Genomic DNA, 21,749 nt, shown 5'->3' with positions numbered 1-21,749 from the left:
TAGCAGAAGTAAATAGAAAAGTGTAAAATGAAAAATAGGGTGCAGTCTGAGAGCAGAGTAATGATAAGGCTAAGAGGGCAGCTACGTTAGCAGTGTTTAGAGTGAAATTGTCTTACCTTATACTTGTGTTTCAAAAATCCATTAAAAAATATCTTCCACTGCCCAAACAACTAAATCTTTTACACCTTCTTCTTCTTCTGTATTTCCGGTGGATCATGTTACACTTCATACTCTACTTTCCTTCCACCTACTCCCCGTTACAGACCCACTCTAGTTTGTTTTCACTTACTTTCCGTTAGAGTCCCACACCGTATAGTTTCCCTAAATGTTTAGTGTTTATAAACATGCAGTCTGAAACACAGCTCGTCCCTTCGGGGACATCCGATAAAATTGGAACGATACAGAGAAGATTAGCATGGCCCCTGCGCAAGGATGACACGCACAAATCGAGAAATGGTCCAAATTTTTCTTTCTTTTTCTCCCTTCGGGTGAGTTTTAGTTTGAAGTTTATTATTGTTGGTAATGCATAATAATCAGAAGTTCTCTCACAATCTAGCTTTTAAAGTGTTTGTTTAACGATTCTGGTATTCAGAGACACTGTTTCACACATGGCCCCAAGAACCACCATGAGCTCCAGAGACAACACCATGTTTGGCACTTGATGCAAAATCTTTCTTGGCCAAACCTTCTAACATCTTTCCTTTGAACTTCTCATAATCAAAATAAATAAACTCATCAAAAGGGCACCCCACTTGCCACCACAAACATCATCTTCAGATTACAAGCAACAAGAAACTAGCTAGACAGGAAGTGTTCACAATGACAACCGCTAATATAGTCCCACATCGAAAGATTTTTGAAAAGAAGGTGCGTTTATAAAGACAAACCTCACAGGTTTGGTCACGACCTTACTTGAACAGGATCTGTTCTATAGGCTCGTACCTCTGTATTCTTAAGTTCTAAGGAGACAGGAACTGAAGTCTGGTGGATGAATCATGACCCTGTGATCAGAGCGTGATTAACGGTATAGGATGGTCTTTGTCTCTGGACTGGACTCACCTTCCACCGTAGAGGATCGTTCTCAGTCGTTCACGACCTGGGATGGTTGCAGGGTTGTCTGACAGACTCCCCCCATTTAAAGTTTTGTTTTTCCTAACTTGAAGTTCATACTAAAGTTTAATTAATTACCTAAGTTTTAAACACCTGCATATATCTTCTCTTTTCTAATTGAAATACTCCTTTCAGAATTTGTAAAATGATACGAAGAACTCCTTCTTCCCTTTGTATGGCATATGGAATGTGTTTGTGTTAACTCTTATACTTTTATATTTGCATTTAGTACTTTAAAAATCATTAATTAAATTGAATATAGAGTATAATAATTTGTTTACTAGATCCATATTTAATTGTTATCTAAAGTAAAATATTACTCTTAATTAATATTATGTGAAAGGGCAAAATGCTAAAACGAAACTTTAACACCTCATCGACACATGAATGAAATTGGTGTTGCCTTCCTTTTAGTTTGTTTTCCTTTTAAATGCACGATACTTTTAATTAAAAATGACATACAATCTTGATTAACATATATTTCACAAGATTCGGGAAGTTAACTTTTTAGACATTTTGATCTTTTTCACATTCATGCATTAGAGACAAACATAATTTCGATTTTTTAATTTTTAGTCCCGTCTCTTTTCTTATTTCTTCTTATAAATTGTTCTCTACTTTTAAATATCATTTATTTATTTATTTATTTTTCTCAAAAATCACATTTTCTTGTGAGCTCTATAACTTTTTTCTATAATTAACATTGTACAAAATTATTTTGGTATTATAAATTATCACTTTCTACTGTGTATAAATATTTGATATCACGTTACAATAAATTTAACAGGGTCATTGTATCGTTTTGGAAAACATTTATTTTTGTGATGGTGGATAAATTGATTGATCATTTCATATCACTAACATATCTCCATAATTTCTTTATAATGTCAGAAAATTGAATCAAATACTTAAATTGCCTAGGTGTCCATATTAAATTTTTGGTGACAGAGATATTGTATTCTTATGTTATGTCAATTTTGGTAAGATTTTATGCTTTTTCAAGGGGTTGAAATTCAACTTTCAACTAACAATCATTTACAAATGGATGAATAGATGAAGGAGGTGAATGGTGTCTAGAAACCTATTTTAGATGTATGTGTGTAGATTCTCCACTGAACTAGTCCAGATGGTTGGTTGAATTGAGGTATAACACCACCTTCATATGTAGTCACAATTCACAATGTCTTTCACATTTCACAACTCAAAAAACATGTTGGAGGCACATTGACACCTTCTAACCTGCCATATCAAGCTAAAAATACCTTCACATGTAAGGAATAATAAGACATCGTGGGTAAGCTAAATGTCAAAAAAAGAGGAGTAACTTTGGCTAAAGTTTTAGTTAAATGGAAGCATCAACTCCCACTACTTGAGAGTTCTAGAATGAATTAAAGGAGAAATACTCTATGTTCAATCCTTAAGGACAATAATGTGTTTAGAAGGGGTTTTCATATGATATTTTGACAACTTTCAAACAGTTGAAATAACTTGGTTAGATCGATTAGTAAGCTATATGTTCTTTGAGTAAGCCTTATTCCTAGAACTAAGTAAATCTTACAATAGTGTGGTTATTTCTCCACCATGTCAATCATCACTACTTTAGTTTATTGAATTGAATCGATGAACACCACTTACTTCATGTTTTTGGAATCACCAAAATTGAATCGCAATAGCTTAAATTACAAATTCAAAGAATAACACCAAAACAAATCCAAAATGTTGAAAATGAAACCTCACCGAAATCACATAGATATTGCATTGAAATGAGAAAATGAAGATTCAAACTGAAATCATTGAAACTATTTGTGCATGATTGATGTGCCTTATAATCTCCCCTTGTAAGCTTTGTCGGAAATAAAATGCATCACTCTCATGGAAGATTGATGCACCTTATAATCACCCACCTCACAATGAATTTTACCATGCACTGATTCAATATTTGATTAAATAAACTCATTTCTCATGTCACGAGAAGTCATAGAGGTATTCGTATCGATTGGAATCACCAATTCAATCCCATAACCAAGAACTATACTTGTGTAACATGAATGAAGCAAATCAACAACAAAATTATATAATTAAAAATCAACCAACTTGCAAAAAAAAATATCATGCAAGTGGTGGAATACCACAACAACAAAGTTTGGAAAAGTTACAAAAAGCCTAAAACTAACTTAAAAAATTTAAGATCTAGCTCTAATTACCAAATGATGAAAAACTAACCTTGTATACGATTATCTATGATATTTTTCACTAAACGATTGAGAAAATAAAAATAATACAACTTCAAAAATTAAGATAAATTAATGAGAAAAGGAGGATTTACAACTTTGAATGAGACTTAAAGATATGGGACAAAAGATTTAATGAAGAACTAAGAACATTCTCACTTCAGGAAAGGAAAATGATTCAAAAAGAATTACACTAAACCTTATATACCATGGACCTTGTATTTGTGGATCCAAAATATACTAAGGCCTATTTAGTAAGCCTATTAAAAAACTACAAAAACTCTCTGATTGCAAGAAAATAGAAACATGTACAATGTTTAATACAAACAAATAGAAAAAAAAAATCAATTATAAGGCTTTAATAAATGTCCAACACCAAATATTACACAAAAAATAATATGTATAAAGAAAGCTATGACTAAAATAGTAAGCAAAGGTTTAGATGGGCTAAAAATACAAAATTAAAACAATTATATGAAATGAACATAATTTATTAATAATGAAAGAAAGTGAACTAAAAATCGAAAATAAAGCAAATGGAAAGTGAAATCATTATGTAATAAAGCTATAAATGTGTGTTCAAAATATGTGTTATCGAACTCTCCTTCTTTGAAGCTTTTGCACTTTCCAACAAAAGAAAAACTAAGAAAAAAAAAAGAAACACACAAAAAAAAAATTGTTAAATGGATCCTAAAAGTAACTGCGAGCAAAAGGAAAAATGAATCATTCATCCAAAATTTCAAAGAATAAAAATAATACAATAACTATTTCGAAACATAAAAGTGAACAAGAATCACAATCAAATCAGATTACGGATAAAAAAATGCTAAAATTTGTTGGGGCAAATGGCTCTGAAAAGGGGTGAGGTGTGTGTGTTGAATAAAGCTCAGACCCCTTTCTCCCAACATGAACCGAAAAACTTAACAACAGACAAATCAAATAAAAACCACATAATGTGTGCTGATTTATCTAAAATTGATGGGTTACGTCCAATTCTTCCTTAACCACAAAACATAAAAGATTTCACTAATAAAATAATATTTATTACAATGAAATCAACCTCCCAGGTAACACAAGTATCAATTTTTTCAAGTACCACGAGTAACAACTTCTGAGGTATCATGAGTATCAACCTTTCAAGGTATCACAAGTTTACCCTCTTCAAGTATTCTTCTTAATCTCCCCCTAAGATTAAGAACTTTCAATATAATTTAGAGAAAACACTTTCAAAGAAAGAAAACACATTTTAAGTAGACTTGGGTATATTTTACAACGTGAAGGATAAACATGTTAAAACGGGTCAGAAATCGTGAACCAACCCGACTCACCATGGGTTTGAGTAGGGATGTCAAAATGGACCAGGCCTGCCAGCCCGCCAAAAAAAGGGCGAGTCGGGTTGAAATTTTTAGCCCGTCAGCCCATTGTAACTCGGCCCGCCAGTTTAGCGGGCCAAAACGGGTCGGGCTGGACTGTTTTGCCACCCCTAGGTTTGAGCAGGACTGGATTGAAAATTGAAATTTTTTTCGATTATGGACAAAAACAAGTTGGTTTCACTTAATTCACGAGTTATGTAGGTTCGAGTCGAGTTAGGCTCACTTAATCCACAACCCACTTTTTTTTTGTAAAACCTATTTTTTATCTTTGAACTAGAAAAAGAAACCTTAATTTCATTGTATTTATCTGCATTTCTTGATATCTTTGAGATCCTGCAAATTTCAAGATCCGAAAAATGATAAAATTGTTTCCATTCTACAAATTTAAATATTTGAAAATTATTAAAAAATAGATTTTTTTTATTTTTATATGGATTAGTAATTTAAATCACTTAACCCTCTAACACATGGTGAGTTGAACTGGATTGTAAAGTTTCTGGTTCACAAAAAAAGTAAATCGGGTTAGACTCACTCACTTTTAACATTACATAGCTCTATTTGAAAGAAAAAATAAAATTAAAGTAGTGCTATCTTGTACAACTTTAAATAAGACAAATTTAGCTTATCATACATATAGTGAAGTCGGTATTAGAAGTAACAACTTCACCTATTCAGAATCGTATTGTCTAACGTGGATTCACTCAAATCACGTGATACTTAAAAAGCAGCAGTCTCTATTAAGTAAATACCATTCAAAATTGTCGCCCTTTCGCAAATAAACCTAGAAATAGAATTTTAAAAAATATGGGGTGGAGGAAGAAATTAATGAGGTGCAAGAAGCAATTGCCTCGTACAAAGGCCTGGTTTAGTGTTGCTCATACTTTTGTTTTGTTTTTTTCTTTTTTCTCGTTATTTTTTAATAATATTTGGATATACTGCAAATAATTGTTACTAGCTAGTGTACCAACTTAACAGAAACTGTAGCAGGATAAAGCATCAATTACAACTTAAGTCTAATTTCCTCTAATATCCACAATAAAAAACAATATCTTCATAAAAAGTGTAGAGCGTTGTTTAAGCTGTTCATAAATAACAAGATCATCTCAATCAATCAAGTAACTGAAGCCCAGTTATGACCTAAACAAAGGAAAAAGGCATATTGCGCTAAGATAAAATAAAAAAAATTAAATAAAATAAAGCATCTCAAAAATTGCTCTTTTCTTTTTCCACGATAAAAGTCTAATCATTATTCTTTTTATATTTAACAATCTCAAAACGTGAACTATATGAACATATATAAAATGGAGTCACTTTCCTAATATTCCATTAAAACATGCCAAAGTAATTAATAAAGCTATTAACTAATTTTATCTAAAAATGGGTAGGGTGAAATTTGTCCAAGCATGAATTTGAAGCCAAAATAACTCATTTGGTTTAATTCTAGAGCGTAAACTGAAATATTTGAAGAAAGTGAATGATTTTCATCGCTATTCTCTTGAAAAAACTCCTTTGAAGACTCATTGAGTTGCACCAAATTGAAGATGAAAAGACGAGAATCACAAGACTGGGAAAGAATAGAAAAGAAATAAAACGATTTATTACATGAGTTGAAAATAAAGTAAACAGCAGAAGTTGGCTTTTGTGAAAAGAACGATTAAGAAAAAAGTACGAAAGATAACTCAACCTACAGATTCAGCTACCTATTTGATCTTGTCCAAAACAGAAAAGCCTCTACAGAGGAGAAGAAGCACTGCATTTACAAACTGCAAGCCACAGCAACTATGGTTGGTTGCTCTATAAGGAAAACTCATCAAGCATTTTCTTCACATCATGCCAAACCCTGCTGAATCCATGAGCACTGCTTTGATTTGCTCAGGTAGCACATCCTGTCCTTCTCTGCATTGCTGCTAAAAAACAGCAAACATTACATTAAAGCCAAAACTTCAAACATCATATGCAACTCAGAAACTCAAACATAAATTGTTAATGATGTTAGTGCTACAAGTAAGTTAATACCTCAGCTTTAAACACATCCAAAGCAAAGCCGTTGAAACAGCTTATAACAGCCTGCTGTACATCCAATCCGAGGTTGTCCAAAGCCCTCATGGTAGACAGCAAAAGGCCTGGTCGGCGGGTGCAAAACATGTGAATGTTCACAGCTCTCCCTTCTCTTGCTCTAACTTCAACCTATGTATCATATCACAAGCACCAAAGTCACTTTAAAACAATTTACTCAATTTTTCTCTGCTTTCACAACCACTTTTTATACCAGGATCTATCACTACACCTTAGAGTCTCCTAGTTTCAAATTTTCAGTTCATTCTTGCTGTTTGAAGCATATGTGTGTTTCAAAGTCCAGAATGAAGCTTATACATGTGTGACTGAGAAACTTCTATGCATCATTCAGCTTCAAAATTTTTTGAAACTTTTCAAAGTTAACTTTCTAAAAGTTTCAATTGCAGCATAGTTCACATGCTCAGCATAAAACAAGCTGCAATTTCGATCTTGTACAATCACCAATTCTGCAATTAAATCATCAAAAAAGTTACCTTTGCAGCTTGATTTTTGGGGCTTGGCAAGGTGGCAGGATACAGTTCCTCCTTGACCCTGCAGGGAAGAGTTGGCAGGGTGGGGGTGAGAGGCTGAAAGCTTGTAGAAGCCGACGGCGGCATCGATGAGCCCGCCGGAGTCGACTCCAGCTCGTTATGGAGATCATTAATCCGCTGCAGCAACTCCTTCAGGTAGTCAATTGCATCCCCAAGTATTGAAGCCCTATCCATCTGCAAACAAATGCAACAACATCAGCATGCACCTTTCCTATGCTCCTAACACGAATCAACTACAGATTCTTCAAAACTGTCATCAATATGCACAACCACACACCAGATTCTCCACCAAACATAAGTCACAAAATGACATTTCTCAGTATAGGAGACAACAACCGGAAATAGATAACCTCAGAATAATGTCATGTTTAGAAAATTTTCTCCACAAACAATTCTTTCAAAAACAACTTTCATATTTCTCCTCAGGCACAACCCCAAAATTAGATTCTTTTGGTAGAATTCTTCTACCAAAATCAAAATTCCACCTCAATAATTTGCATTAAGATCTAATGTAAACTTTAATTACTCAGATTACCAAAGTAGAACACCAAAAAGGCTTCAAAATTTATGACATTTCTACTTTTGCATGATAAAACCAGTCACCCCCAAAACAAAGCAAAACAAAATGAACATTGAAACAAACCAAGAATCAAGAACAATTAAGAAGCATTTATGAAAAGTTTAATTCTTTTGGGATTTTGGTTTTCATACCTTGCTAATCTTGGGCACAACAGACCTGAGCATGTACAAGCGATCATTGAGCTTCTTCCTGCGGCGCCTCTCCGCCATGAGATTTTTAGCAGGCAACCCCTTTCTCTTCCCCTTGTGATCTTCACCATTCTCACTTCCCTTCAAACCATTATTTCCATTATCATTCTCATCAGACTCATAATTCAACCCAGAACCATCCACGTCAGCACTGCTCCCTTCCTCAGCCTCCCTCTCCTCCCACTTCCTCCCCTTCCTCCTCACCGTCTCCAGCCCCGGAATCTCCGCCGTTCCCCTCCGCTTCCGGTAAAGGGTCGGCTGCACCCTCTCAAGAGGGTTCTCCACCTTCGCCCCCTCCATAAACGGCACATGCCCAGGTGCAGCAGCAGTCAGAGCTTCCAGTTCTCCAAACTCGAAGCCCGGCTGAACCTGGGGGAAAAGAGGGGGGCACGAAGAGTGAAGCCCGTTGTCCAGGCCCATGTCAAAGCCCGGGTCAAAGGGCATGCTGGTGTTGCTGCTGTTGTTGAAGAAAGGAGATGATGAAAGTGATGGTGAGAAGGGGTCCAGAGGGGGAAAAGATTCCATGGTTGGAACAAAGGGAATGGGAATAGCAGAGTTCATGTTGAAGTTGAAGTAAGGGTCAAGTTGTGGTGGCTGTGGCTGTGGTTGTGGTTGTGGTGGAGGTTGTTGTAGAAGCATGGATTTAAAGGAAAGAGGGGCACCCAAGGCAATGGCAATGTCCTCTTCTTGTGAATTGGGCCTACCCCATGACGGCGGTGGCGCGTCCTCTTCACCGGGTGGTGGTGGAAGCGCGTAGCCTTCCATCATGATGATGATGATGAGAGAACGGAGAAGAAGGTGGGAAAGTGAGTGAGAATGGTTATGTTGTGTGTGTGTGTGTGTGTTGCGAATGAAATTTATATTTGTCTGTTGTGGTGAGAAAATGAATGGAGAGGGAAACGGTTGAAAGGGTGTGGTTTATCCATGTGTGTGAGAGTGTGTGTCGTGATTTTTTTATTTGGAGAAAACTCAAAACTCTTTGCTTTAACTCTTGTAATCGCATCAGAGTGTGTTGTATGTGTCTTCTGTTATGGTAGAGTTCCTAAGGAAGGAAGTGGTAACTGTGTTCTGTTAAAGTTTCAAATTGCCACAGCAAAGAACCTTGTTTTGTGTAACAACATTTGTAGCTAAAACCTTTGATTATGTCCTTTTATCATGTACTCTTCTAAACTTTTAATTTGGTTTATCACTACTTTATTTCAAGTTTTTATGATGATATACCACAAGATCTAAAGTTAAAGTAAAAAAATTATAATAGCAAAATCTACATAAACATTGCCATTTGTATATTACAAATAAAAACAAAAGGCTTACGTTTTTTAGAAGTTACCCTTCTTACTATTATTCATTTTTGTTGTTTTCTCACTGTTTTTGTATTCATGTAATATCTATTCAACAGTGATGGTTAAAACATTTCTCTTTGAAATAAACTTTAATTAGATTAAATTTATTATAATCAATAACAAATACTTACAATGTCCAAAGACTTTGCACTTCCTTGTTTTAACTTTAAAGAAAAATTTATGTTCGCATATATATGTGCCTTTTTAATAATATATTAATTATTTCGAGTTTTACAAGGTATTTATAGTGCAACTAAATGTTATTCTTTTTAGCAAAAAAATGGTTTATATGAATATACATAAATTAGTTGGAATGGCACAGAAAAATTTATAAACAACAAGAGTGGATAATTTATGCAAGTTAAATATTTTTAAATTTGCATAAAAAAATCCTAAAATCGTATCATTAGTTCAAAATGGACAAAGTATTTATTATACATGTAAAAAAGAAGGATTATTGCCTAGAATTATATTTTAATTAATTAATTAATTAATTAACGGTGTTGAATTTATTTAATTTTGCTATCCAACCCGATTTAAATACCCGTGGAGTTTTGAATTTGATCAATTAAATTTTAATAAAATCAACTAATCAATAATGAGTTAGTTTTGATCAAGCTAATAAACTTAAAAAAAAATGGTTTTGAACATGTTCTTTGGGAATTCAAAAGCAAAATCTCATTGCTCAAATTAAACATCTTTAATATAAGCAGCAAGTCAGGTCGAATTCAGCTCCACAATATCTTAAATCTAAATCAATATTTTTCTGGTAAAATTAAATATGGTCAAATTCGTAAGTTAGCTGAATACTTAAACAATCTATAATCAATCATTAATTTTTTATTATCTTAATTTTAATCAATAACTTTTAATATTTATATAATTTTTAGTTTAAACACTTGCATTGCTTTTAAATGTTCAATAATCCTAAAAGTAAACTGTCCAATCAATTAATTAAGTATTATGTTTATAACTCAATTAAATATTTATATATTAAGGAAATTACAAAAGGAGGCAAATCCCAAAATTAAAAATAAGAATGGGTAACAATTCTTTTGAAATTTAGAGAAAAATAATATGATGAGTAGAATTTTTTAATTAGAAAATATCTGTTTAATTTTTTTCTAGTCAAAAGTTTAGAAAGTAACTCTAATTAATTAAGTTATTATTATTTAATATTTATTAAATTTTTTATTTTGTTGCAAGATATAACGGTTATTCATAAAAGATGTTTATGCGTGTCCTTTACTCATATTTCAGTTACAACTTATCCTTATTCCTACTTTTTGAGAAATTAATTACTATGTATCTTTAACAATTACATAAAAGTTTGTTTCTCTATAGTTATTATAATAAAACTCTCGTATATGAGTCATGTCCCTTTATAATCATTACAATCCTTGTATTGATTTATAATTAAACACACGTAATAAATATGAGGAAGAGTTTGTTTCTTCCTAATCATTACACTACAAGTCATAGTGAGTCATATCTTTTCCTAATCTTTACAACATTTATATTTCTGTTTTAAAGAATCATCACACAAGTATAATAAAAATTATATCTCATCATAATCATTTCATTAGTTACAACCTCTATTGAATTTTTTTTTTCATAAACACATAACTCAATCCTTGTATTTATAACTTTAGGAATTGTTACAAACTCATACTAAGAAGTATCTATATTCTTAATCATTTCCATTATTGTGTTTAAAATGGTTTAATTGAGTATGTGTTCCTTGTATAAATACCCTTGTTTTATTGAACTTGTAGTTTATACTAATCTTTGAATTTCCTAAGTAACATACAATCTAACGAGGAATGGAAAAATAATTATTTAGAAATTAATAGAGTGAGAAACATTATCACTCCATATATTTTACTATCCAAAAACTATTTATTTAACTTTTAAAGTAAATAAAACATAGCGAAGGAAAAAATGTGACAAAGATCTCCGTGATGGTTAAATTTACGTTGTATCTGGTTGAAACGTAAGGTGGACAAACCCACATGTCCCCAACTTTGGTTAAAACAGTGATTTAACATGTGCAAGAGAGGGTGGTAGCTGTTAGTGTTTACTACACTTGCTTCCTCACACACTCAACACTCATCCAATTATGTTACTACTAGAATTGGTAAATCACCAATTAGTGTGGATGTTGATGAAACAGAAAGCATTACTTAACCATAGAGGTGTTGTTAGGATGTTGAAGAAGCTAAGAAAGATTTTGAAAGTTAAGAAGAGAAAACCAGCAGCCAGAATTTAATGAAATCACAAGGTTGTTACATGTCTATCTAGTTTCTCTTGATTAGTTTGCATTTTGAATGATCTCTGACATACATGCACATATTCAATTATTAATTCATCCAAGATATAAACAAGATTTACTCATTGGGACCAGAAAGCGAAACATCCTATTTTCAACACACCAAGTGGATTTTCTCTTTCCCACTCTCTCTCCCTCCATTTTTTTCATTTTCTTATTACTTTCAAAATATATTATCAACTTTCCACCATGCAGGCGCCAAAACCATAAATTGCTTATTCTCTTTTTTTTACAAGACTTTGGAAATGTAAGTGTAGCTTTTAAGACTTCTAAATTTGCACTTTTCCTGTATTAATTTATTTTTCTGATGAGTTCAAGACAAGTTGTTTTGTTTTAATATTATGAAGAGAACACTTTTTACAACTTTTTATTGGATTAAAAGTATATTGTTTGTCCTGAAATTTGAAGTTTCTTCATGACTTTGTTCATACAAACTATTGAACATAGTAGAATAGGTCTTTAACGTTTATTTTGTGACACTTCTCTTTTATATGACCATTTGAATATCATTATTTTTTGTGATCATACATGTATTTATAAGTTTTAAGACCTATGAAATAAAAATCTAATAACAAAAACATATAATTAATTATACAAGTATTATTAAAATAATACTATATATCTTTTAGTATAATACTATTTGATGGCTAATTATGATAAATAACCATATGATGAAGTTATGAATCAAACACCCATAATATAAATACTCAATCTAAATAAAAAGGTGAAAATTTTGAAAAATAGAAAAACTAAATAATCTAACAAAAACCCCTGTATGGTGGGTTGAATAAGAAAGTGAACACCAAGTTGCCATTTGAATGAAGCAATATTCAAAGCCAAGTCTTTGGAATAAAATTTTGAAAAGAAAGCCAAGCTTCTCGTGATCCCTTTTACCCCTGTTTTAATCACACTGCGTACTCTTCAATCTAACTTCAAACTTTCATCCTAACTTTTCAATTTCCATTCTTACACACTTATTATATCTCCCTCCCACTTGTCACTCTCTCCTTGCATACCCAAATTAATTAACAAAGTCTTGTCAAATTTTTAACAAAATTAAAATTTTACACAAAAACATTATTCATTTAATTTCTACAATTATACAAATTTAATCTATAATAATTCCGTTGTTTCTTTAAGTCTATAGTTTTTAATAAACAACCTCTTTCTTTATCAGTATTGTTAACTTATTAACTCCCTTAATGAGTATTGGTACATGACACTTATGTAAGGTTGTTGTATATTAAAATGAATGGTTAACTGAAAACATAGTATTTATGACTAAGACATAAAACATGCAAATAATATGAGGATTTGAGTTAAAAGGTAAGCTCAACATATGTGAAGGTTCTATGTTTCAAGGGTAACAAAATAAGTGTGTTTGAAACCACCACCACACCCTAAGTATCATTTTCTATATTTTATAAAGTTAAATTGTATCACAATATGTTAAAATAACTTTTCAAAATTGCTAAATAAAGAAGATATTACTGTTTATCTTAACATTTGTATATTTTGAATATTTCTTATAAAATATTATTAGCTTGTAATACAATCGTTATCGTGTGACTGATTCAAATGAAACTAATTTGTATATATCACGTAATTTGAGTTTTCTAAAAATGAAACTTTGTTCTTCTTTGTTAAAGTTTTTTTTTTTTACTGAGATTAATGCTAGGTAATTTTGGTGAATATTTTACCTCGAATATCAATTCAAAAGAAAAGTTCAATCTACTTTCAAATTCATCAGACTGAGCCAGTAATATTCATCGAACTCTATCGCAATGGCAGAGAAAAGAAACAAAAGATCATTGGATCATTGGTTGCGTATCCAACGTAATTTTTTTGTCCATCTTTCGATAATTCATATGCTAAGAATAATTCTAAACCTAATTTACTAGGCACGTGACACCATTATCACTGTCTTAGCAATACACGTGGCTAACATGCAATCATGGTTGGTAGCGAAAGTGAGTGAATAACATGCAAGAAAGACAACGGCAAGTTCTGTCTTCCTTCTCTTGCTTCAATGCAAGCACAACAATAATGTCTATAATCTTCTGAGATGGTTAATCATTCGTGTAAAAATCTTTATTATATTAAAACATAAAAAAGTTCTATATTAATCTTTCAAACTAATTGTAGAAGTTGTTTCCAAGAGAAAATAAAAATACATAAATATGTTGCTCAAAGTTTAATACTAGATTCAAGTTATGAATCTAAGCTATACAATTTATATAAGTAAATAATTAATGATCAGCATCTTTGGAAGAATAAAGGGTTTTTGGAGGCTTTTGGGATTAGAAGAAGATGAGAAGAGGCAGATTACAGAAGTCAGAAGGGCATGCAGGGTTGAAACCAAAGTCCCGACAAGAAAGTGGGACCATAGTAATTGAATGGCAAAAAGGAATGTATAAAAGTCATTGTCTTCACAGCTCACAGGCTCCATTTCTACCATTTTCTTTTTTAAATTTTTGGAATTAAAAGAATAATTTATTTATTCGATGAATTTGAATTTTTTTTTATGTTTGTTTTTAGTATTTACGGTTTGATGGAAGGACTAGAGAAATGAATAAGATGGACAGAATAAAGAGATGAGAATTACGTTTGTTGTTGAGAATTATTGTTGATTCATGTGGATGAATTTGAGAAGGAATAAAATATTTTCATCTTTATATGAATAAAGAGATGAAGAGAGAAATATAAACGTTTACCTAAATGCCTATCACTTTTTTTAAGGTTTAAATACGTATTTATTTTTGTTTGTGTCGTTTTTATTTAATTTGATCCTCATTTTAGTTCAGTGTTTAATTAGGTCCTAATTTCTTTATTTGATGAATTTGAAATCTTTTATGCTATGTTTGTTTATTAGTATTTACTTCTTGATGAGAGAATTAGAGAAATGAATGAGGATGGACACAACGCGTTTGTTCATAAGAATTATTGTTGATTTGTGTAGATGAATTTGAGAAGGAATAGAATATTTTTTATTCTGATATGAATAGGGAGATGAAGACAGAAAGATAGGTGTTTACCTAAATGCCTTTCACTTTTTTTTAAAGGCTTAAATACACATTTGGCCCCTATGAATAAAGAGATGAAGAGAGAAATATAAACGTTTACCTAAATGCCTATCACTTTTTTTAAGGTTTAAATACGTATTTATTTTTGTTTGTGTCGTTTTTATTTAATTTGATCCTCATTTTGGTTCAGTGTTTAATTAGGTCCTAATTTCTTTATTTGATGAATTTGAAATCTTTTATGCTATGTTTGTTTATTAGTATTTACTTCTTGATGAGAGAATTAGAGAAATGAATGAGGATGGACACAACGCGTTTGTTCATAAGAATTATTGTTGATTTGTGTAGATGAATTTGAGAAGGAATAGAATATTTTTTATTCTGATATGAATAGGGAGATGAAGACAGAAAGATAGGTGTTTACCTAAATGCCTTTCACTTTTTTTTAAAGGCTTAAATACACATTTGGCCCCTATTTGCTTTGTTCGATTTGGTCCTCATTTTGGTTCAGTATTCAATTAGGTCCTAATTTATTTATTTGCTGAATTTGAAATCTTTTATGTTGTGTTTGTTTTTTAGTATTTATTGTTTGATGAGAGGATTAGAGAAATGAATAAGGATGGACAAAACACATTTGTTTATAAGAATTATTATTGATTTGTGTAGATGGATTTGCGAAGGAATAGAATATTTTCATTCTAGTATGAATAAAGAGATGAAGAGAGAAAGATATGTGTTTACCTAAATGTCCTTCACTTTTTTTAAAGGCTTAAATACACATTTGGTCCTTATTTTCATCACTTTTGCTCGATTTAGTCCTCATTATAGTTCAGTATTCAATTAAGTCCTAATTTATTTATTTGATGAATTTGAAATCTTTAATGCTATTTTGTTTTAGTATTTATTGTTTGATGAGAGGATTAGAGAAATGAATGAGGGTGTGCAAAATGCGTTTGTTTATAAGAATTATTGTTGATTTGTGTAGATGAATTTGAGAAGGAATAGAATATTTTCATTCTAGTATGAATAAAGAGATGAAGAGAGAAAGATAGGTATTTACCTAAATGTCCATCACTTTTTTTTAAAGGCTTAAATACATATTTGGTCCCTATTTTCATCGTTTTAGTTCAATTTGGTCATGATTTTGGTTCAGTGTTCAATTAGGTCCTAATTTTCGTCTTTTGATCAAAATTTGGTCATTTTTCTAACTGTGCTTAAATAGTGAACGTTAGTGTGAAAAGTGTATGTTAAGTATTAACTCTTGTTTTTTTTAAAAAAATTAATTTTTTTTAATTTTTTAATTTTTTTTAAATTTAAATTTTTAAAAAATGATTCACGTGTTAAGTCACCACCACTATGCCACATGTCAATGTTAGTGTCATGTATCAGGTTGGGGTTGTGTTTTTTTTTTGTTCAATTTAATTCCTATATTCGTTATTTTTGTTCATTTCAGTCTTTATATTCATTATTTTTGTTCAATTTAATTCTAGTTTTTTTTTTCTGAAATAGAGCAATTTTGTCTGACTAAATTTAATTTTTTTTAAATATTACTCTAATATTTTGATTAAAACTGAAATTTTAATTAATTAATTTTAAAATTCAATTATAAATTATTAGATTTAATTATAAATTGAATATAATTCTTCGATTCAATTGTTAAATAGAAAATAATTATTTAAAATATTATTGGAATATAAAATTATTAAATATTTTAGAAAAATATACTAATATTTCTGAAATTGACATTTAAATCTAAAACAATTAATATTTTTGTTGTGTTTTAGAAATTAAAATCTAAAATATTTTTATTTAAATGTCAAATTTAAAAATATTAGTATTTTAGAATATAATTATTAGAAAAAAATATTTAATAATTATATTGTAATAATATTTTAAATAATTGTATTCTATTTAACAATTGATTCTAGTAATTTATAATTAAATTTAAAAATAATTAATAAAAATTTAATTTGAAATAAATATATTAATATAATATTTATAAAAAAAAATTAAATTTGGTCTCAATTAAAATTACTTCATTTTAACCAAAATTAAGACTAAATTGAACAAAAATAACAAATATATGAATTGAATTGAACAAAAATAACAAATATAGAGACTAAATGAACTAAAGGAAACAACACAAACACAAAGTGACATGTTGTAAGCCCTCTTTTTCTCCTTTTCAGCTGAGTTTTTGGGCCTAGCCATTCGTGGGCCTAAGGCCGGCCCAATAAGGGGACCCAATACCCTTGCCAACCCCTAACCCCTTCATTTTGTTCTATTTTCAGAAACCAGCTTCTGTTCCCTCCCTTCATCTCAAGCAAGGTGCTCTACTAGGGCACACCATCCTTACGTCTCCAAGTTAGCAAAAACCCCTTCTATTTCCAGCTCTCTAATATAGTTCTTGGAGCCGTGGTATTTCTGTTGCGGGTCAGTGTCGTGTTGTTAACATCTAAGCAAGGTAAGGGAAGCTAGTTTTCTTCGTCTTTCGTTGTGGGTGCTTGTTTTCCCTTCTGTTGTTGCATAAAATGAGTTGGAAAATGTTTGTGCTTGTGTGGAAATCAAAAGTATGATGTTTGGTTTGTTTGTTCTGGGTTGCACGCGCGGAACAGTGGGGGAGAACTGGTATTCTCGCCCAGGCGAGCTCGTCTCGCCTAGGCGAGAATAGCAGAAGCTCGCCCAAGATTCTGCCTCGAGCGCTCGCCTAGGCGGCCAGTCACGTTTTGAGCGACGCACTGTCTCGCTCAGGCGAGAAGGCCTCGCCTGAGCGAGATCTCGTGAATTCTCCCAGGGACCACTGTTGCATGTATCGCCTAGGCGAGAACCCACGATTTTGAGCGAGGCAAGCACCTCGCCTGAGCGAGGTCCCTAGCTTGGGCGAGGTTAGTGCAGTGGTGAGTGAGGGCACTGTCTTCATGACTGTTTTGATGATTTGATGCATATATTGTCTAAATTATTCGTCCTAAATATGATGTACGTGAATATGCTTGGGTGTTTGGACTTATGAATGAAATTGGCATGCTTGGTATGAGGTTGATCATGGATTTGTGGCTTTGAAATGTCTTAACATGAGAATTGGATGAAGGTATTGAGGGAAATGGAATTGTATGAGAAAAATGATTCTGATTGTGTGATAGGCGTAATTCCATGAGTCTCGTGGGGAGATCTCATGGTGGTGAGTAGTGTATATATTAGGATAAGGATTCAAGTAAGGATCGCATCCCGAAACTCTAAAGGGTCAGTGAGTCTCAAGTAGAGCAAACTGACCCAAGTGGTGAGAGTAGCGGGAGGTCCTAGTCTTTCGCAGGATAATGGCCTTAGACGCTTAAAGGCTAACCTTGTGTGTGGTAGGGTGAAACCCATTGGCAATGGCTTTACAGAGTAGTAGAGGCCACCACAAGTGCAAGCGTCCAGTGAATCCGATCCTAGTATATGTATCGGGATAATTGAGTCATAGAGTCTTTCTTATTTGTTAAAATGTTATTCTCGTGCCTACTGTGTTGGATGTTGGACTGTTTCTAAATATTTCGCCGCAATAACATGTATAATTTAATTCACTCTAGCTTACCCTGCTATTTCTTTTGTGTGTGTGTCCTTGTTCTGATTTCCCTTTTGCGATGATCACCATTGGTGGGAGCAGATGAAAATACTTCTGGAGGTAGGCCTGATGGTGGTAGCGGTGCAGGTTAGTGGGCTCGTTGATGTGGCCCTCGAAGAACAATTCTCTGGCCTTAGTGCCTTTGAAATCCCTTGCTCTAGGGGCTTTTATTTTGCATAACTATGAATCTGGTTGTTTCTGTTTTGGCTATGGCATGGTTGTATGCCTAGAACCCCCCTTTTCTAGTGCTCGTTTGGATGACTGTAAAAGTGAATTCTTTGTCTATTGTTTTCATCAGTTGCCTTGCTCTTTATTATCAGGATCATGTGATATTTTATTGAGTAGTCAATTCTATTTAAATGGGATGTCACACATTATTTTTAAAATTTGATTTTTCTAAAAATGTTAACTTGACACATGGACAATACTTTTAAAATTTGATTTTTTTTAAAGAAATTTAAAAAAGGTTTAAAATAATTAAAAAATATAAAAAACTAGGAACTGGCATGTGGCATGCATTATTTACTATTTAAACATTGTTAGCAAAACTGGCCAAATTAACCAAATATTGACAAAAATTAAGACTTAATTGAACATTAAACCAAAATGTTGACCAGATTGAACAAAGGTGGAAATAAGGACTAAATATGTATTTAAGAATTTTTTAAAATTTCAATAAAAATGATATTGATTATGAAATTAAAACTATTGAGTAAAAATTATTAATAATTGTAAAAAATATTATTTACCTTGTGGATAATTAAAATAATAATAATAATTATTATTATTCTATTAATAATAATAATAATAACATTTATAATTATAATAATATTAATACCACTAATAATAATTATTATTATCATAATAATAAATATAATAATAATTATAATTTATTTTATATTAATTTTAATCATAAGGGTAAACTTGTTATCTAATAATTTTGTTTATTAAAATATTTTTTTTATCTATCACATCGATTACATCATTTATCAATTTTATTTTCAAATCTCCTTACTTTTCTCTCTTAATCCCTTAAAACAAACAACCTCACTTTTTTCTCTCTATCCCATCAAATTTATTACTCACACTCTCAAACCCATCATTGGAAACAAATACAAATATTACTCACACTCTCAAACCCATCATTGGAAACAAATACAAAAGAAAACTGAATTGTTTGAAGTAAAATGAGTTAGTAAAAATAATATAAATTTTAAGAAAATACTTTCTAACAAATAAAATAATATAATTTCAAATTCAATAAAAAGAGAATTAAATTTTACAACTAATCGTTTCTTATACACATTATACAAATAGATATGGGAAACAAATATATTTAAATATTTAAATTTAACTAATACTTTTCATAAGTTTTAATTTTAAAATATTTTTTTTTTGAAAAAAGCAATTACTTTATTAAAAAAAGTTGAAATATAAAATATTTTAATTATTCTATCTAGACAAAGGATATAAAATATAAAGATAATTTAATTATAAATGTTGGATCTCATATATCAACTAGAGATAATGTAGGTTTCTTTTATATAAGCGGTGTAAACTTCACTTTACAAGTCAGTTTTGTAGGATTGACTTAGGGTTAAAATCCATTTCTCATGGTGGTATTACAGATATCCAAAGTCTATCTTGACAAAATTTATTATTGGTTATGTTAGCATAGGCTCATGTTTTAGGCTCATTTATTTGTGGCTTCTAGGATTAACTTTGTGTGTATATATAACACACCTCTTGTAACATTTTATACACAATCAATACTACATAATTCCCTTCTTCATATATTTCTTTTTTTTTCTACATGATATCAATAGCCCAAACGATCCATAAATGAGAAATGATTCTTGTAAGTTCTCCTTTCCTAAGCCCTATATATGAAACGATCCATGATTGAGAAATTTTGATGTTCCAAATGTCTTCTAAGGAAGCTATTCTTACAACAACTCATGTTGTGAATCAAATCCTGATTTCACATAATTCTGGTTTGTCTCCTTTTGAAAAATTGTATGGTCATGCACCTAATTACTATACTTTGTGTGTTTTTGGATGTACCTGTTTTGTTCTAAAACCACAATTTGAGCGTACTAAATTATCAGCTAAGTGTGCTTTGTGTGTCTTTTTGGGATATGGTCTTGGTCAAAAGGGATATCGTTATTTTTGTCTAGTTAGTAAAAAAAAAATGTATGTCTCACGTCATATGTTGTGTTTTCAGGACATAATTCATTCTTTTCTATTCCAGCTAGCTCACATTATTTGACTATATCTAATGTCAATAAAATTGATTATTTTGATATTGATGACACTACACCTACACTCGTACCAACTCTAGAGCTTGTCTTAGCACAAATTACAAACATTGTACCATAGGTTGTACTTATTAATTCCCCTACTATGCCTAATCAATCATCTCTTGAGGTTGTGGTTCCTTTGCCACTTGTTCGACCAAGTCGCAATCATAATTCTACTTAACTACTAGATTTTGTTTATTCCTCTTATTCTTGTTCATTTGCTGCTTTTATTGCCTTTATGCATCGCCTTCATGAGCCTTCATCCTATACATAGGTTATTTCTGATGCACTTTGGCAGAATGTTATAGTTGAGGAAATTACTACTCTACACCAGACTCATACATGGGATCTAGTTCCACTGTCACCAGGAAAATGTCTATTGGATCTCGTTAGGTATACAAAATCAAGACAAAATTAGATGACTCAATTGAAAGGTATAAAACTAGACTTGTTGCTAAAGGATATACCCAAGAGTAAGACATGGATTATGAGGAAACATTTGCTCATGTGGCAAAGATAACTATTGTCTGTACCTTGATTTTTGTGGCTTTATTTTTCAATGGAAGATTTTTCAAATGGATGTGAAGAATGCCTTTTTGAATGGGCTTCTACATGAGGAAGTATACATGATTCCACGACTAGGTGTCTCAAAAATATGGTGAAGTTTGTAAATTTCAAAAATCCCTCTATGGTCTTAAACAAGCATCTCGTGATTGGTTTTAGAAGTTTTCTACAATAATTGTCTCTCTTAGTTTTGTTGCTAATCATCATGATTCTGCATTATTTGTCAGGAAAATCAATGCAGAACACATTTTGCTATCTTTGTATGTTGATGATATGATTATTACTAGTGATGATTTTAATGGAATTTCATCTTTAAAAACTACATTATCTTATCGTTTTGCTATGAAAGATTTAGGTGTACTGCATTACGTTTTAGGTATTAAGGTTTATTCTTCTTCCAAAGGTTATCATCTCTCTTAGTCCAAGTATATTGTTGACCTATTTGAGCGTGCTTTACTTATTGACAACAAGATTGTTGATACTCCTTTTAAGACAAGTGTACAA

The 21,749-nt window shown here is 31.5% G+C and overlaps 1 protein-coding gene and 2 non-coding genes across 4 annotated transcripts; 2 read left to right on the top strand and 1 right to left on the bottom strand.

Annotated features, from left to right (window-relative positions):
• Positions 1-365: 365 nt before the first annotated feature.
• LOC114165506 (U6 spliceosomal RNA) lies at positions 366-468 on the top strand. The gene has a single exon (XR_003599723.1). It is a non-coding gene; the product is annotated as a U6 spliceosomal RNA (small nuclear RNA).
• Positions 469-902: 434 nt separating this feature from the next.
• On the top strand, positions 903-1,127 carry LOC114165471 (small nucleolar RNA U3). The gene has a single exon (XR_014984735.1). It is a non-coding gene; the product is annotated as a small nucleolar RNA U3 (small nucleolar RNA).
• A 5,162-nt stretch (positions 1,128-6,289) lies between these two features.
• On the bottom strand, positions 6,290-8,951 carry LOC114162308 (transcription factor ICE1-like). 2 transcript variants are annotated; one of them, XM_028046154.2, is made up of 4 exons: positions 8,032-8,951; positions 7,264-7,494; positions 6,731-6,901; positions 6,290-6,621 (listed from the first exon to the last, which is right to left on the bottom strand). In XM_028046154.2, the coding sequence occupies exons 1-4, from the start codon at positions 8,854-8,856 to the stop codon at positions 6,538-6,540; spliced, it is 1,311 nt and encodes a 436-aa protein (XP_027901955.2). In that variant the 5' UTR covers positions 8,857-8,951; the 3' UTR covers positions 6,290-6,537. The 2 variants fall into 2 exon arrangements, with proteins under 2 accessions (XP_027901955.2, XP_027901962.2); XM_028046161.2 differs by having other exon boundaries at positions 6,290-6,618; positions 8,032-8,946.
• Positions 8,952-21,749: the final 12,798 nt, after the last annotated feature.

Source organism: Vigna unguiculata, chromosome 1, assembly GCF_037176805.1.
Source record: "Vigna unguiculata cultivar grain cowpea cultivar isolate G323 ecotype 2 chromosome 1, ASM3717680v1, whole genome shotgun sequence".
In the NCBI taxonomy this organism is placed as follows: Eukaryota; Viridiplantae; Streptophyta; class Magnoliopsida; order Fabales; family Fabaceae; genus Vigna; species Vigna unguiculata.
This window is presented reverse-complemented; position numbering and strand designations above follow the sequence as displayed.

What these genes read in the sequence shown, in the direction of transcription:
- LOC114162308 (XM_028046154.2), bottom strand. Translation starts at nt 8,856, where the DNA reads ATGATGGAAGGCTACGCGCTTCCACCACCACCCGGTGAAGAGGACGCG. An exon ending in TTGTGCCCAAGATTAGCAAG is followed by an intron (nt 7,495 to 8,031) that starts GTATGAAAACCA and finishes ATTTGTTTGCAG; the next exon opens with ATGGATAGGGCTTCAATACT. An exon ending in TGGATGTGTTTAAAGCTGAG is followed by an intron (nt 6,622 to 6,730) that starts GTATTAACTTAC and finishes GCTGTTTTTTAG; the next exon opens with CAGCAATGCAGAGAAGGACA.